At 30.1% G+C, this 14,108-nt stretch overlaps 3 protein-coding genes across 3 annotated transcripts; 1 reads left to right on the forward strand and 2 right to left on the reverse strand.

Moving 5' to 3' along the window:
- Nucleotides 1–6,069: 6,069 nt before the first annotated feature.
- Nucleotides 6,070–7,859, forward strand: LOC108343508 (serine/threonine-protein kinase-like protein At5g23170). The gene is made up of 2 exons (XM_017581833.2): nucleotides 6,070–7,597; nucleotides 7,680–7,859. Exon 1 carries the CDS (start codon nucleotides 6,477–6,479, stop codon nucleotides 7,581–7,583), a length of 1,107 nt encoding a protein of 368 aa, XP_017437322.2. The 5' UTR covers nucleotides 6,070–6,476; the 3' UTR covers nucleotides 7,584–7,597; nucleotides 7,680–7,859.
- A 1,127-nt stretch (nucleotides 7,860–8,986) lies between these two features.
- LOC108343509 (protein transport protein Sec61 subunit gamma) lies at nucleotides 8,987–10,398 on the reverse strand. The gene is made up of 3 exons (XM_017581834.2): nucleotides 10,239–10,398; nucleotides 9,999–10,114; nucleotides 8,987–9,248 (listed from the first exon to the last, which is right to left on the reverse strand). Exons 1-2 carry the CDS (start codon nucleotides 10,330–10,332, stop codon nucleotides 9,999–10,001), a joined length of 210 nt encoding a protein of 69 aa, XP_017437323.1. The 5' UTR covers nucleotides 10,333–10,398; the 3' UTR covers nucleotides 8,987–9,248.
- A 1,154-nt stretch (nucleotides 10,399–11,552) lies between these two features.
- Nucleotides 11,553–12,122, reverse strand: LOC108342541 (zinc-finger homeodomain protein 5). Its single transcript, XM_017580330.2, has one exon. The coding sequence runs from the start codon at nucleotides 12,120–12,122 to the stop codon at nucleotides 11,553–11,555; it is 570 nt and encodes a 189-aa protein (XP_017435819.1).
- Between the last annotated feature and the right edge of the window lie 1,986 nt (nucleotides 12,123–14,108).

Genomic DNA, 14,108 nt, shown 5'->3' on the forward strand with positions numbered 1-14,108 from the left:
AGTTTCTTAATCTAAATTAGGCTAATGCACTGTGGAATCATCCACATCCAATCTCTTCTCAAACAACCACATTGGAAGCTTTATATTCTTTGAATCCCATCTGAATTAAAGTTCATCTTACACACATGTCACATTCAGTGACTAAAAGTAGAACCTTTATCACTAAAATGCCTTAGCCTACTATATATAGACTCAATAATCTCAAAGGAAACAAAACCATTTCAGCTCAAAAGGGTCGAATGATTGAAATCAGGATTCACCACTCCTATTTCTGTGATTATCTTTTACACCACTGTTTTTCTTTCACTAAATATAATTATGTAAGTTAGTATATCATGTCAAAACCATTAACATGTTCAGAAACTTTACACAATAGTTTAAAAGAAAGAAGAAAAAACTGATAATGGAACATTAACATAAATATAGGGTGCAATTGGTTTGATCCTTTCATAAATACAGTAAACCAAACTTACCACATTTTCACCTTAATCCAAAAAGTTCAAAGCAGAATGAAAGAACCGTTACGCAATCATTTCAAATGTTTGAACTTTCCATATACTTATACATTGCATAACCCTGATATTATTATATACAGGTAATTTCAATTTTTACACACATGTCAACCCTTCTGTGTAAATATTCCATGAACGGAGAGAAAAAGTAAAGCAGTGAAAAAAAAGACACTTTTTTGACTAAGTAAAAATACAGTTTTTCCTAATTGTTTTTCCATTGGTTGCATTCAAAACTTTCTATAATGTTCTCCAGCTGGAGAAACAAGCTGTACCATTCTGATTTAAAAAATTAGATGAAAAGTTTGTGTATTCTGCAACCCTTTGAGTTGTATTTTTATGAAGTGTACAAATTTGTCCTGTCACAACTTTGGTGACCAAACTTGGAAACAGTACTTGATGCGTGTCTCTATCAGTTTTACTTTTTATATATTTCCAGCAGCTATATTATTCTGGTATCAAAATTCAGAAATCTTGAACTAAAAATAATGAAAACACCAATCAGTCAGAGCTTAAAAAAACAAAAGAAAATTACAATCCAATCTGGACCCCCTTTGGCTTATTATAGTGTTTCAGATTGTACAGATAATGATAACACGTAATTAAATGTACTAACCAAACCTTCGTCTTTATCTCTAACCTCTCATGACAGTATTAAATTCAACAAATCAGTTGCCATTATCACAGAGATCACAATTAATACATAAAAAAAAACAAAGGGGCATGTTGGTAAATGAGTATTGGTTTTACTGTAGTGCCTGCTGCTTGAGGACAGTCACAGTGAAAATTACTGTTCATACATCACACCACCTTTGTTTGGTTCTTTCCTATAAAAAAAAGGTTCTTGACAGAGACTTCTCCATTTGGTGTGTATTATTATTGTTGAATTTTGCTGGAAATTCCAGAAAAAAGAGTGGTGAAATATGAAATATGAAATATGAAATATGAGATATGAAATAGCAGTGGTGTGGTTTGAAAATGATGGTGTGGCAGAAATTGTCAGAGGAAATTGGTGTGTTTGAATGAAGATGATTAAAAGATAAAAAAAGAATGGTGTAGGTGTTATCTAAATCTGTGCCTTCTGCTAAAAATAAGTTTACTGTGTCCTATCAGTGGTATTTCAGTGCCAATCTTTATTTCTTTCTGTTCCTGCTTGCTTTCCTTTTTTAAAATCTCATCTTCCTGCTAATCAAGCTTTGCCAAATATAGCCATGCAACCATTTTTATTCAAAAAATAATAATCAAAATCATTCACTTTTGTACATCCACTTCCAACAAACAATTAATACATATTTTTATCTTTCTCCCTTTTGTAGTTTTTGATGGATGTTATTATTAATAGTAAATAAATCAATCTAATATGCTAAACAAATTTCTTTGTGTTTCGGTTAGATTTTTTTTAAACCCATAATATAAAATGTTATAAATTTATATGTACTGTTATTAATATTATGTTTCTATAAAAAGAAAAGTCAAGAATAATTGCATGCATTAAATTTAAATATTGCTTCTTCTTTCTTTGTGTCACTCTTTTTGTTTAAACATTCTTTAGTAAAAAAATTATTGATGATTCTTAAGTTGTTTTTTGTTACTCATAATCTCTGTTGCCAAATATTACATAAACATAAATATTTTTTTTTATAAGGAAGAACACACATTTCAATTGCAATAACTTGTTATTATATGCAACTTTGTGTACATAGGGATGAACTTAAACTTCACACACACATTCTTAATTTAGTATAATGAATTAAAAATTATTTATATGAGTTATAAAGTTATTTTAAACTATAAATCTTAAACATAACAAATTGTTTAGTCTTTATCTGTACTCTTAGTTGAAACACTTATAAATAGATTATGAAGGTGAGTTATCATATGATATTATTATTAAATCATTCAATACGGTATATATCAGAGATTCTTCTTCCATAAATCTGTGTTTTTGAATGATAGATTTAAAATAGTTGAAATAATTAAATTTGAGAAGAAGAAAAATAAAAAACGAAATTGTTTGAATTAAAAAAATAATGATAAAAAAATTGTGAAAATTTTATATTAAAAAATATTTTATAAATAAAATTAATTATTAAATTGAAGTGAAAACTAGATTTATTAAAATATGAAATAATTATTATTATAGTTAGTAAATAAAAAAATATGTTTTATAATAAAAGTATATTAATAAATTATAAAAAATATATAAATACATTTTATTTTATTAGTTATTTTTATTGTTTATTTTATATAACAATAAAATATATTTATAGATACTTAATTATTATATCTTCTATATTGATTCAAAACTATATAATAAATTAATTTAAAGTTTCAATAGTTAAATGTAAGTGTTTGAACAGTGTTTTCTATTCAAATCTTTCCAATAGTAGAAGGAAAGTTCAGAAGGTGAAAAGTCATAACATTTTTAATATTATTGTAATCCTCAAATTTTGCCCTTTGATAGTATGTCCTTATTTCTTGCCCCCAAACATTAGGAAGATAAGTCATGAACAACTTATATAAAACATATAGATTATAGATTGATTTATTGATATTTTTTTACTCAATATAAAACTCAATTTTATAGTTGAACTCCTATTAAATTTAACCTAAAAATAGAAATGTAATATAATTAATTACTCTTAAAATATGAATTAAAGAATAAAGGTAATGTTATGTGAAGAAAATGTGCATGGATGGAAGGAAACAAAGGGTCAAATAAAAAAAATTAAAGCTGCAAAAATTCAGAAACTTTCTCAGAGTTTGAGTCTTCTCCCTCAACATGCTATGCTTTCTGCAACGTCACCTTTGCACACATTTCTCTTATTTATTTATTTATTTATTTATTACTATTTTTCATATTTTTATGTCTTACAAATTTATGCAAAGGGGATTTTGGTGAGACCCATTTCAGATTTGCTGCATCACCCTTTTACTTTGTCTTTTTCTTTCAATTTTTAAGTTTAAGGATAACGATATACCTGTCATTTTTTGTTTTCCAATAGAAATTGTTTTTATTTTCATGCTTAATAGAATATGTTATTATTTCTACCAATCAGATAATTCTAATTAAAAATCAAGTATTTGTTAAAAATTAAAAATACAAAATACATGTTTAGTTTCAACCACTTCTTACATTATTTATTATTTTGATAAATATTATCATTTGTAAGAAAAAAAATTCTTTTAATAAACTAATTATGGTGTCTGATTCACTCTATCATTTAGTTGTTCAAAGATACAGAAATATAACCATACCTGTATTTCAAGAGAATGAAATACATTTTCATATTTTGATGTGATTGGGAATAGCAGGGGCAATGCAGAGAGCGCGTGAGAATCACTCCCTAATTATAGAAATGAAAGGAAGTGAATTATCACCTTTGCAAGTGGACCACCCCACTTCACCTCTCTTATTCCCAGTTACATGGAACAATTCAGACATAAATAATTAAAATATTCAATAAATTATCAAAATTAACTATTTATCATTTTAAATATCAAATCATGTTTACTATTTTTTTTTATATTTAATGATTAAGTAATATGTTGAACGGTTTTTTTCCAATCACGATTTTATCTTTATTAAATTATATTAGCTTTTAAAATTTGACTAATTTCAACCACAGTGTATATTTACTTTATACCTGTAAAACCTAAAATTAAATTTATTTACCCTCTAATCACTTCAAAAATATATTTAATCATCACAATAATTGAGTTGGTATTATATATGGTAGGTATTGAAAGTTTAGTGTAGGATTCAGATTCATTTATTTTGTTCTCACCAACACACATGCTTCTTCTACATTGGCAAATTCGAAAAAGGTTAAAGTTATGCATAATTATGGATTCTACCAAAATTAATTAATTGGTTGGTGTTGTCAGAAGAAGAAATTCTTTCTTTCTATCTATATATATATATATATATATATATATATATATATATATATATATATATATATATATATATATATAAAATTGTCTTAATGGATTGTGAACGTGGCCCAACTCACTTTGGGCTAAAGTGTGCTGGCCCAATTACATAATACTGAAAAGCAATAGCCTGTAAGATTGAAGAAGGTCATGATTTACACGTTTTTGTATGTTTATGAGAAAGAGGATAACGGTTCTCACCAAACGTGTGACATGTTGGGAGTGAAAGACAAAAAAATCCTTAATATTTGTTCACTTGAATGGATTTGAGGAAGAGTGATTGAGTGGATTTGAGAGGATTTGAAAATAAATTTTTTTGTTGTTTATTTAAGTGAATATGGAGGTAAGTGAGAGTGAATTTGAAAGCAATGTTTGTGTAAGAATTAGTGTAGGATTTGATTGATTTCAAAGATTAAAAAAATTTACTTTCAAATCTACTTTCACTTACTTCCAAATTCACTCAAATAAACAATAACAAAATTTATTTTTAAATCCTCTCAAATTCACTCAATCAGTCTCTCTCAAATTCATTCAATTCAAGTGAACAAAATCTACATATTGAAAACAAGGTAATTCTCTTACAACATATATGCTCCCTAAGGAAACATTTTAGATTTTTTTTACCAGTTACACACAATTCTCATTCTTTTAATAGTTACAAATCAAAAATTCATAATTATGAACTAAGAAATAAGTCTGGAAGGCAATGATTGTGTGGTTGAATCACTTTATTTTATGGGCTTTGCCAGCTTTATCTCGAGACACTAATGGGCCTGAAATGACAAATAAAATGGGTTGCTTCCTGCACCCTTTCATATTTCTTCATCCATCCTATCAAAAAAGCTACAGGAAATCTTTTCCCCTGACAGGGAGGGGTGATTTCTGTCCTGAAAAAATATTCCAAAATTGTTTTTGTGTTCCAGAAAAATAAATTCCAAAAATGTTAGGGTGCATAAAGCAATTCTGAAAGATTCATATCCTTCAAAAATCACTCCTTTATAATGCCATGCCAGATCAGATAACTAAAATCATCTGTTCAACACCTTCCATCAGTCACTAGTTAATTTTTTTAAAAAATGTATTTGATGTTTTAACCTTTCTAATTGAAAAATATTCCTGTGATACATTTAAACTTTTTACATTCGTTTAACATTATCTTTACTTACTTTTTCTTTATTTTTTTCTTAAAAAAAATACAAAACTTTACATTTTTATAATCATTTTACCCTTATATTATGTGTCAAATGAATGTAAAAGTGTATCATGATACAAAACCTTACTTTTTATCTTTTTCTTTCTTGAAAAAATACAAAAATTTACACTTTTATGACTATTTTATCTCTCAACTCTGTCAAATGAATATAAAAGTATATCATGGTATCATTAATTTTTGCATAAATAGACAGTTGCTTTTATATTTGAAGGTGACATATGACAAGATAATTTGACACAATAAATGATAAATATCTCTTAAAAAAACGAGTTTTGCATAATCCCTTTTGCTTTACACGTTCCAAATCTCTCCTTGGATGCCTTACTTGCCTTAACTCTATATAAGTAAGGCTTTGGGATATATAATTAGTTAAGTATTTAAATTGATTTATGTTTCATAAGCTTTTTCCTCTGATAAATAACAAGAAGTGAGCAAAGTGGGAGAGAAAAAAAAGTTAAAAAAAGTTGAAATAAAGAAGGGAAAGAATTGAGAAACGGGACCCAATAAGCAGCAAATGGTGGTATCCTTCGTCAGAATCCTGTCACAAACTCTTTAGCTTTTTCTTTTACTTTTCCTTTTCTCAATAATTCTCCGATCATATTTTTTCTTAATTTTGATTCTCTCTTAGCTCTCCAAAGCACCTTTATTCCCTGGGTTCTACGAAAAGCTCATCATGCATCAAGACATTATCTTATTCTTAACACCAGTTTTAAGAACATCACTTTATAACAATCTCAACTTCCATGTTTCTTTCTCTTCTTTTCGTACCTCTTTCCATTTTGTAGTAAATATTCCATCGAAAGAAGAACAGCGAAACCATGGAAGAGTTTGAGTATGAAGAGGTTGTGAAAGCAACAGAAAACTTCAACCCCAGAAGGGTCGTAGGGAAAGGAAGCCATGGGATGGTGTACAAAGGATTTGTTCGATTCAAAGAAAACAACAGCTTCCGTTTGGTCGCCGTAAAGAAGCCATCGCAAGGCCTTCAATCTCTTCACGACAACTCCAAACTCGAAAACGAAATCCGAGTTCTATCTTCTCTACCTGAAAACCCTCACGTGGTTAATCTTCTGGGAACCACGAGTGGTGATGATCACGGCCACAAACTCATTGTGATGGACTTCATGCCCAATGCCTCTCTCCATGACTTGCTTCATGCCAATGAAAACCCACCCACGTGGCCCAAACGCGTTCAAATCGCCATGCAAATCGCTCGTGCGGTGCAGTTTCTTCACCAAGGTAAGCCTGCGGTGATTCACAGAGACATTAAACCCTCCAACATATTGTTTGATTCACGTTGGAATGCGAAGTTGGCGGATTTCGGACTCGCGGTGAGAGGGGTTGATCCGGTGAGTCGACCCGCTGGGACAATGGGGTACTTGGACCCGTGTTACACTACCCCAGATAAACTCAGCACCAAAAACGATATTTTCAGTTTTGGGGTTGTGTTGTTGGAGATCATAAGTGGTAGAAAGGCCATCGATGCCTGCAAAACACCGGCTTCAGTTGTGGAATGGGCGGTTCAGTTAATGGATGAACAAGTTTTGAAAGAGATATGTGACGCGAGAGTGGCACTACCGGGTTACATGGTTGAAACGATCACTCGCCTGTTACGCTACGCTTCACGTTGTGTGTCAGAAAATGAAGATGAACGTCCTTCGGCTGGTGAAATTGTTATGGGAATGGAAAGTTGGCTGGCGAAACGAGTAAGGTTCCCCGTTTGGAGGCGCGTTTTGAATGGGTTGGTTTGGTTGAGGAAGAAGCCGATGATAAGTATTGGTTGGCAAACTCAGACCCGAATTCAGTGTATAGCAGAAGAAGAGAGCGTGGTAGAGGATGCTGGTGTTGCAGGTGGGAAGATATCCATCACCATAAGGGAGGTTTTGGCTGATGTTAACGTTGGAGTGACTCAAATTCAGATGAGTTGACTCGCTGCGAACCGGTTAGTCATCCAACTCGTTTGGGTCAACGGTCAAATCAGTTCAATTTCCCAATTAAAAAAAATTTGGGAATTTTGTTTTCAGGTTTGAGGTTGCAATGCTGGGCAATGGGGGCATGCACAACAAACATTCGTACCAAGCCAAACGTGATGGTTACGTACGGGGTAGACAATATAGGCAGAGACTATCTAAAGCTTTATCATGAAACTTTCCCTTTTCCCTTTAGTTTAATTCATGTCAAAAATCATATTTTAGTGTTAATTACTTCCATTCTTTACTTCTTTGAGATAATAAAATAAAAATATAAAAGTATTTTGTTGAAACCGCGTGGTGTTGTTTTTATTTATAAAATCTTTTTCTTCCCTAAAATGTGTTAGATTTTTATGTTCAACATTTCATTTATCTGTGTGGTTGTCTTCGATTTGGATTCTTGGTGTTGTAGTAGTACTGTCCCAGATTTGACATGTTTGTGTCTTTACCTTGTTTCTTTATTGTATCTAAACTAAAATGATAATTGAGTATAAGAAGACAAATTATACTACAGCTATCAGATCGATTCAGCTTTACGTTGTTATCGTTTATTGAATTGAACAGATTTGAAAAAAAATTACTTTCGTCGCCATGTTTTTGTATCACATACTTCTTCTTGGCACGACAAAGTTTCAGATAAAAAGGGAATCTTAACATCTGAATATTACACCAGTTTAAGACTTGGCAATGAAATTTCCCAGTGTTACAAACTAACGATGAAAGTTCGTTGACATGAATCAGATCCAAAGTCTACCCGTTGAAGAGGATAAAGATTTCCATACTCGCGACATCACATACTCACTTAAATTGAATCGTTAATTGATGACACAACTTTTCATATTTTGTTCTTCGATCAATCAGAGAGTGAAAACACACTTGACTCATTCAATCTTCACTTTAACCACACCAATTAATTAACTGAATGCTCAAATGCGATTTATCTGTTACTCCAAAAATTAATTTTCTGGAGTGTATTAATAAGGTAAAATGCAAGGTGACTATGATATGACGTCGCTGCTTTGGTTCTTGGTTATGGTGTACACAGGATATTGGCTAGTTTCGTGATTTGGGCGACCCCATGGCATAAGTGATGAAGGCTTGGTCCTCTTCACTTTCCAACCACGAGATCACATTATGCACCACCAGCACAACTTTAAAACGGGAAAGCATCAAACACAACACCAGATTTTTACTCAAACAAATATATGTCACGTATTATAAAGAAAACTCCCGGCCGGTCCTATAACCTTCCCATTTTTTTTCTTTTATCTTCAACTATTTACTTATTTTACAGATAAATTGGGTTCTAAGATCTAACTCTTAGCCTCTCTTCAAAGGGTGTGGAAGTTAACAAAGAATCATAACCAAAAGAAAAGTTTCTCAACTACTTTCATTCTTTTCCTAAATCAAGACAATGTGTCAAAGGTCTGAGAGAAAATAAAATTGTACATTTCGAATAAAACTGTAATGCTTCCGAAGAAAATAAGATACAAGTAAATACCAAAAATAAAGTACAAAAGAACTACAATTAAATTTAGTGAATGACCTAACAAAGCGGGAACTCTTTCTGCCTCTTAATGTTTAAGAACTTGGATTCCTGGGGCAATTGAAATTCCCCTCATCCTGCGGAAATAATCAAGGGTTATTTATCATTCATTTTGCACACTTCGCTGAAGACACATTTTCACTAACAAAGAAAAACAACATTAAATCGATTATAAAAAACTAGACATTCTGCCGAAGGTTTCAAAGAGAACACATATTCCGAGAAGAAAATGAAATCCTCAACAATGTTTACAGCAAATACTCCCATACAAATATATATAGCCATTACATGCTTTAATGAAACAGGTAGCAAAGACAGGGTATTGAGACATAATCATGCATCATCTCACATAAATGTTCCCAATGTATTAAACCAAGCAAATATGCATACTAACAGATGAATATTCTTTGATAAATCACTGCACTTGAATGTCATACATGTTTATTTAAAAATAGTTGCAGTAAAAAGGTCTAATGCGATCAATTAACTCATCATTCTATGCCTGACACCATAAATGAAACCATAAAGAGCAGAGAATTCAAATTACTTTTACAAATTATTACCCTAAATTCCTGATTCAATTAAACCCTCGTATCGAATTATTTTAAGATACCACAGCACGACAACACGATCAACAGTACTTCTGAATAAGAACTAAACCAAACAAGCATCGATTAAGAAAACTTTAAAATTTACCAAAGCTTATTTATAACAAAAACAAAAAATCAGACCGGTCTCCAGGTTTCAACTAGAAGATAAGAAACAGATGTCCAAGCAGGACAAAGAAAAAACAGAGAAAAACAAAATTGAGAAAGAGTATAATTTACCTATCCAGATCCGACGATAATGTTGTTGATTGGAATGAAGATGAGCTTGACGAAAAAACCGACGAATCCCATCACAACAAAACCAATCGCTGTACGCACGGCAACCTTAGAGAATTCTGAAATACCAAACCGATCCAATAAATCAAGATCCACAGAACATAAATTCAATACTGTCGAAAAAGAATGGAAACATAAGAGAAATCAAGGAAAAGATATGGAAAGTTAGGTTTAGGGTTTCACCTTTACGATCGGGTTTGTGGCACCGCTTGACGAGCCTAACACTGTCTTTGGCAAATTCTCTGAGCGGATCGAACACAGAATCAATGGCGTCCATTATCTCTCTTTTCCTTCTGCCTTTTGGATCTGAATTGAAAACTGAATAAATATGAAAGCTGGTTGACGAAGGTTGAATTTTATAGAACTCAAAAAAAAAAAAAAAAACTTGAGTTTGGGTTATACGTGTACTGGGCCAATAGCATGGTGCCATGCTGGATCTTACGATGACTATTTGGAACTCTACATTGTCCATGTCAAAAAATAAATATATAAATTTAAAAATATTAATTCAAATTATTCAATAATATTTTAAAGCACACAAATTGAATTGCTTGTAGTATATAAATCAATTTATTTTTTTTCCAGCCTAATATTAATTTAATTGTTGACATTATTATAAAAGCTTAATTTTATGTTGATAGTATAAGTAAATGTAAATGATTAAGATTTATTTTAATTATTACCTAATTCAATAATTTTAGGGTACAAAATAATTATAATTATAATTAAATTTTATTGGTATTATTTATACTATTATATAAAGAAAATGAACTATTCACATAATTTAATTAAATCACTATTTATATTATTGCATAAAAGAATACAAATTTTAACCAATTTTAATATATTTTCACTTGGATAATTTTACAGTTTATTAAATTAAACTAATTTTATCATGTATCAAAATACATGATGATATAATTTCTTTCAATCTCCTCAATTAAAAACTAGCTACATAATTTCTTATGACTTGATATATAATATTTGAAAATTTTTTAGGAATATGAAGTGGGTAAAAATTGCTTAGCAAAAAAGTGAAAAATTGTGAGAGATTATATTGTTAAGAGGCAATGGACTTGTAGATAATATTTTGTAGTTGAATAGGGTGTTTAGATCCTGATTTTGAATAGAAAATTTCTTTAAAACTATTCTGGGTAGTTTCATTTCCTCACTCAACAAATTTTTATATATATTATTTTATTTTTAATCTCTTTTTTTATAATTACAAAATTTAACTCTTCGTGACATTTATAAAGTGAAAGAGAATTTTTTAATAAGTAGTTTGAAAAGAGAAGGAAAATGAAAAAATGCATTTGATATCAGAATTCGTCAAGGCACTTCATAAGCAAAGAAAACAAAAGGAAAGCTAAAACACAAACAAAGTTGCAGAAGAAAAACACAAGACAGACCAACCCAAACTACACAAAATCCCAAGCTTTGAACAACGCATGGGAAATCCTTATTTAATGCTAAGTGCCAAGACCGATCCAGCGACCATCAAGTGCTTGATGGAAGACTTGTCTGGGAGGAGTTTTGAGCTGCACGGTGACGATTGTTGTTGAGCCAGACCACGAAGATCTTGCGGCTTATGCCCATGTCAGTGCAGAAACGTTGAATCTCCTCTCTGTTACCCTTGTGAGGTTTCCAGCCCAAAATATCAGCAAACCTTCTCATTTGGTTCTTCTGCTCCACCGAGAAGACGGTCCTCTTCCTCCTCAGTGGCCTTACTTGCTGCAGTGGCTCTGGGTTGTTGTTGTTGTCGGTAGCCCTTGCTGGGTGAAACGTCCCGGAAAAAGGAACTACATCAAGAAGATAATCATTTTCTGTTTCACTTTCCTGCACGGGATTGTGCTTGCGGTGAAAGTTGCGGTGACAACCGCAACATGCACAGAGGAAACTGTCCTGAGAGTTTCGCTCGGCGTTTGGTTTCATATACTCACTGCACCCGTCATAGCAAGCTCCTCCAATGGCCACTGCATGGTTGCGACGGCACTCCTTGTACTCAACCTCTTCCTCGTCGCTTTCTTCAACTTGGTTGGTGAAACTGCTGGTATTGATGCTTGACATGGTGATGTTGATGGTGATTTGTGTTGAGGGAGAGATGTTATATAGAGTAGAACTGAAGGTGGGATGTAACACGTAATTACATGTTACTGCATGATTATGTCATATTTCGTTGCATCCTAAGATGTTGTTTTGTTAAACATATTTGTTAAACAAACTATTCAAAAGCTAATTCATCCCATCATCTTACTTTCTGGATTAAAGTGGAAGCATTAATGGTTATTTAATTTTTTTCTTCACTGGTTTAATTAAGATCTTTGGCTCTTTTAATGAACTTCAGCATCTCTTATCAACTAGTTCTTTATCAGGATTGACAAGAGACAAGTTTTTAAGTTTAGAGTTTCGTCATACTTAAAACAAACTAATAAAAAGCCTTAATATATAATTATATAGTTATTAATTTTTTTTTCATAACACAGTATTTTAAATAGTGAAAGATTTGTTGTTTTTTTATATTTAGGGTCATTGAAATTTAAAATGGAAAGAACTCTTTAAGAAAATAAAATTGAAACATAATAAAAGAAAAACAATTTCTTTACATTAAAAATTTGTAAAAAAAACAGTACATGGCTTCTTAGCATGAACAAGGCACTATAGATAATAGTGCGAGTTTCCTTTCAATAATATATATATATATATTAAATTTACAAAACACATATTAAAATTTTTCATCAAAATTAATTGAATATCGATGTTAATTTTTTCTTTAATAAACACATTAAGATTACCAAAGGTAAAACACAACATGTATGTGTTAAATTACCAGAGTTTAAATAAAATTAAATTTTTGTACTGAAGTTGTAATTTTTTTTCTTCTTATTATACTAAAAAATAAATATATCTAATTTACCCTATTATTTATAAATTCCGAAGAATAAATATAAATCAAGTTTAACATCTAATTTTCATTTATATTTGATATGATAATTTTATTTGTGTGGTCTAAAAGATAAATATTTATTTTTATATAAATAAAATTATAAGAAATAATTTTAATATATAATTTATATTATAATTCTAACGTATTATAAAACATTTTGAATACATAAGTTGTATTAAATTTAATTTGTAATATGTATATTAAGTTTTGAACTCTTGAAAGAGATGGATATTGCTTCATAATAATACCAATTCTTTTGACTACTGAATTTTAAGAGATGGATATTTATTTTATATATTTAAAACCATCATTATAAATAGTTTTTAATAATTAAAATTCATCATAAATTATTTGAATATTTAAGTTATTTTTAATTTTGAATTGTAGTATTTATTTTTTTAACTATTTATATTTATATTTTAAATTATTTTACAAAAATAAATAAGAAAAGGGCAGGTGGAGATTATTGAGATAGATTATTCTAAATAATATACGAAATTTAATTCTAAAAGAGAGAGACAGAGAAATAGCTAGAATATTTAATTGAAAGTATATAGGTAAAGGTAAGTAACACTGTAATTATTTGAAAAAGAAAAAGTAACTTTGTGTAATTTTAGCCTTCAATGTAAATTTTTTTTAGGATATAATAAGACGTAGGTGAAAGATTGAAATTTTCTTAAAAGATGTAAAGCGAAGAAAAAAGAAAGCTGAAAGACAGTAAAACCCTAATTCAGACACACTGGAATTATGGATAATAATTTTTTTTTCAATTAATTAAAAATAATTATCAAAATTAGCATTATAAAGGGTAAAATACCGTATATACCTCTTGAAATAAGAGGTAAGAGATATTTTATGAATACCTGTTTTTAAATGAAAACACTAAAATTAAATAAAAGTAATTGACTTTTATTAAATTTAAATAAATCCACTTTTTTAGTAAATTATCGCCATTTTAGTTTTTGAAACACTGAAGCAATGTAACTGAAATTGAAATATATTGGTGCAGATACACTATCTTTGATTCTCTTTTTCTAAATTTATTTTTATTAATTAATTTTTGAAAAGGTTCTAGTTCTCATTTAATAATTCTTTTATATTTAGAAGGG

This window comes from Vigna angularis, chromosome 6, assembly GCF_016808095.1.
Source record: "Vigna angularis cultivar LongXiaoDou No.4 chromosome 6, ASM1680809v1, whole genome shotgun sequence".
NCBI classification, from domain to species: Eukaryota; Viridiplantae; Streptophyta; class Magnoliopsida; order Fabales; family Fabaceae; genus Vigna; species Vigna angularis.

What these genes read in the sequence shown, in the direction of transcription:
- LOC108343508 (XM_017581833.2), top strand. Translation starts at nt 6,477, where the DNA reads ATGGAAGAGTTTGAGTATGAAGAGGTTGTGAAAGCAACAGAAAACTTC.
- LOC108343509 (XM_017581834.2), bottom strand. Translation starts at nt 10,332, where the DNA reads ATGGACGCCATTGATTCTGTGTTCGATCCGCTCAGAGAATTTGCCAAA. An exon ending in CCACAAACCCGATCGTAAAG is followed by an intron (nt 10,115 to 10,238) that starts GTGAAACCCTAA and finishes TTGGTATTTCAG; the next exon opens with AATTCTCTAAGGTTGCCGTG.
- LOC108342541 (XM_017580330.2), bottom strand. Translation starts at nt 12,122, where the DNA reads ATGTCAAGCATCAATACCAGCAGTTTCACCAACCAAGTTGAAGAAAGC.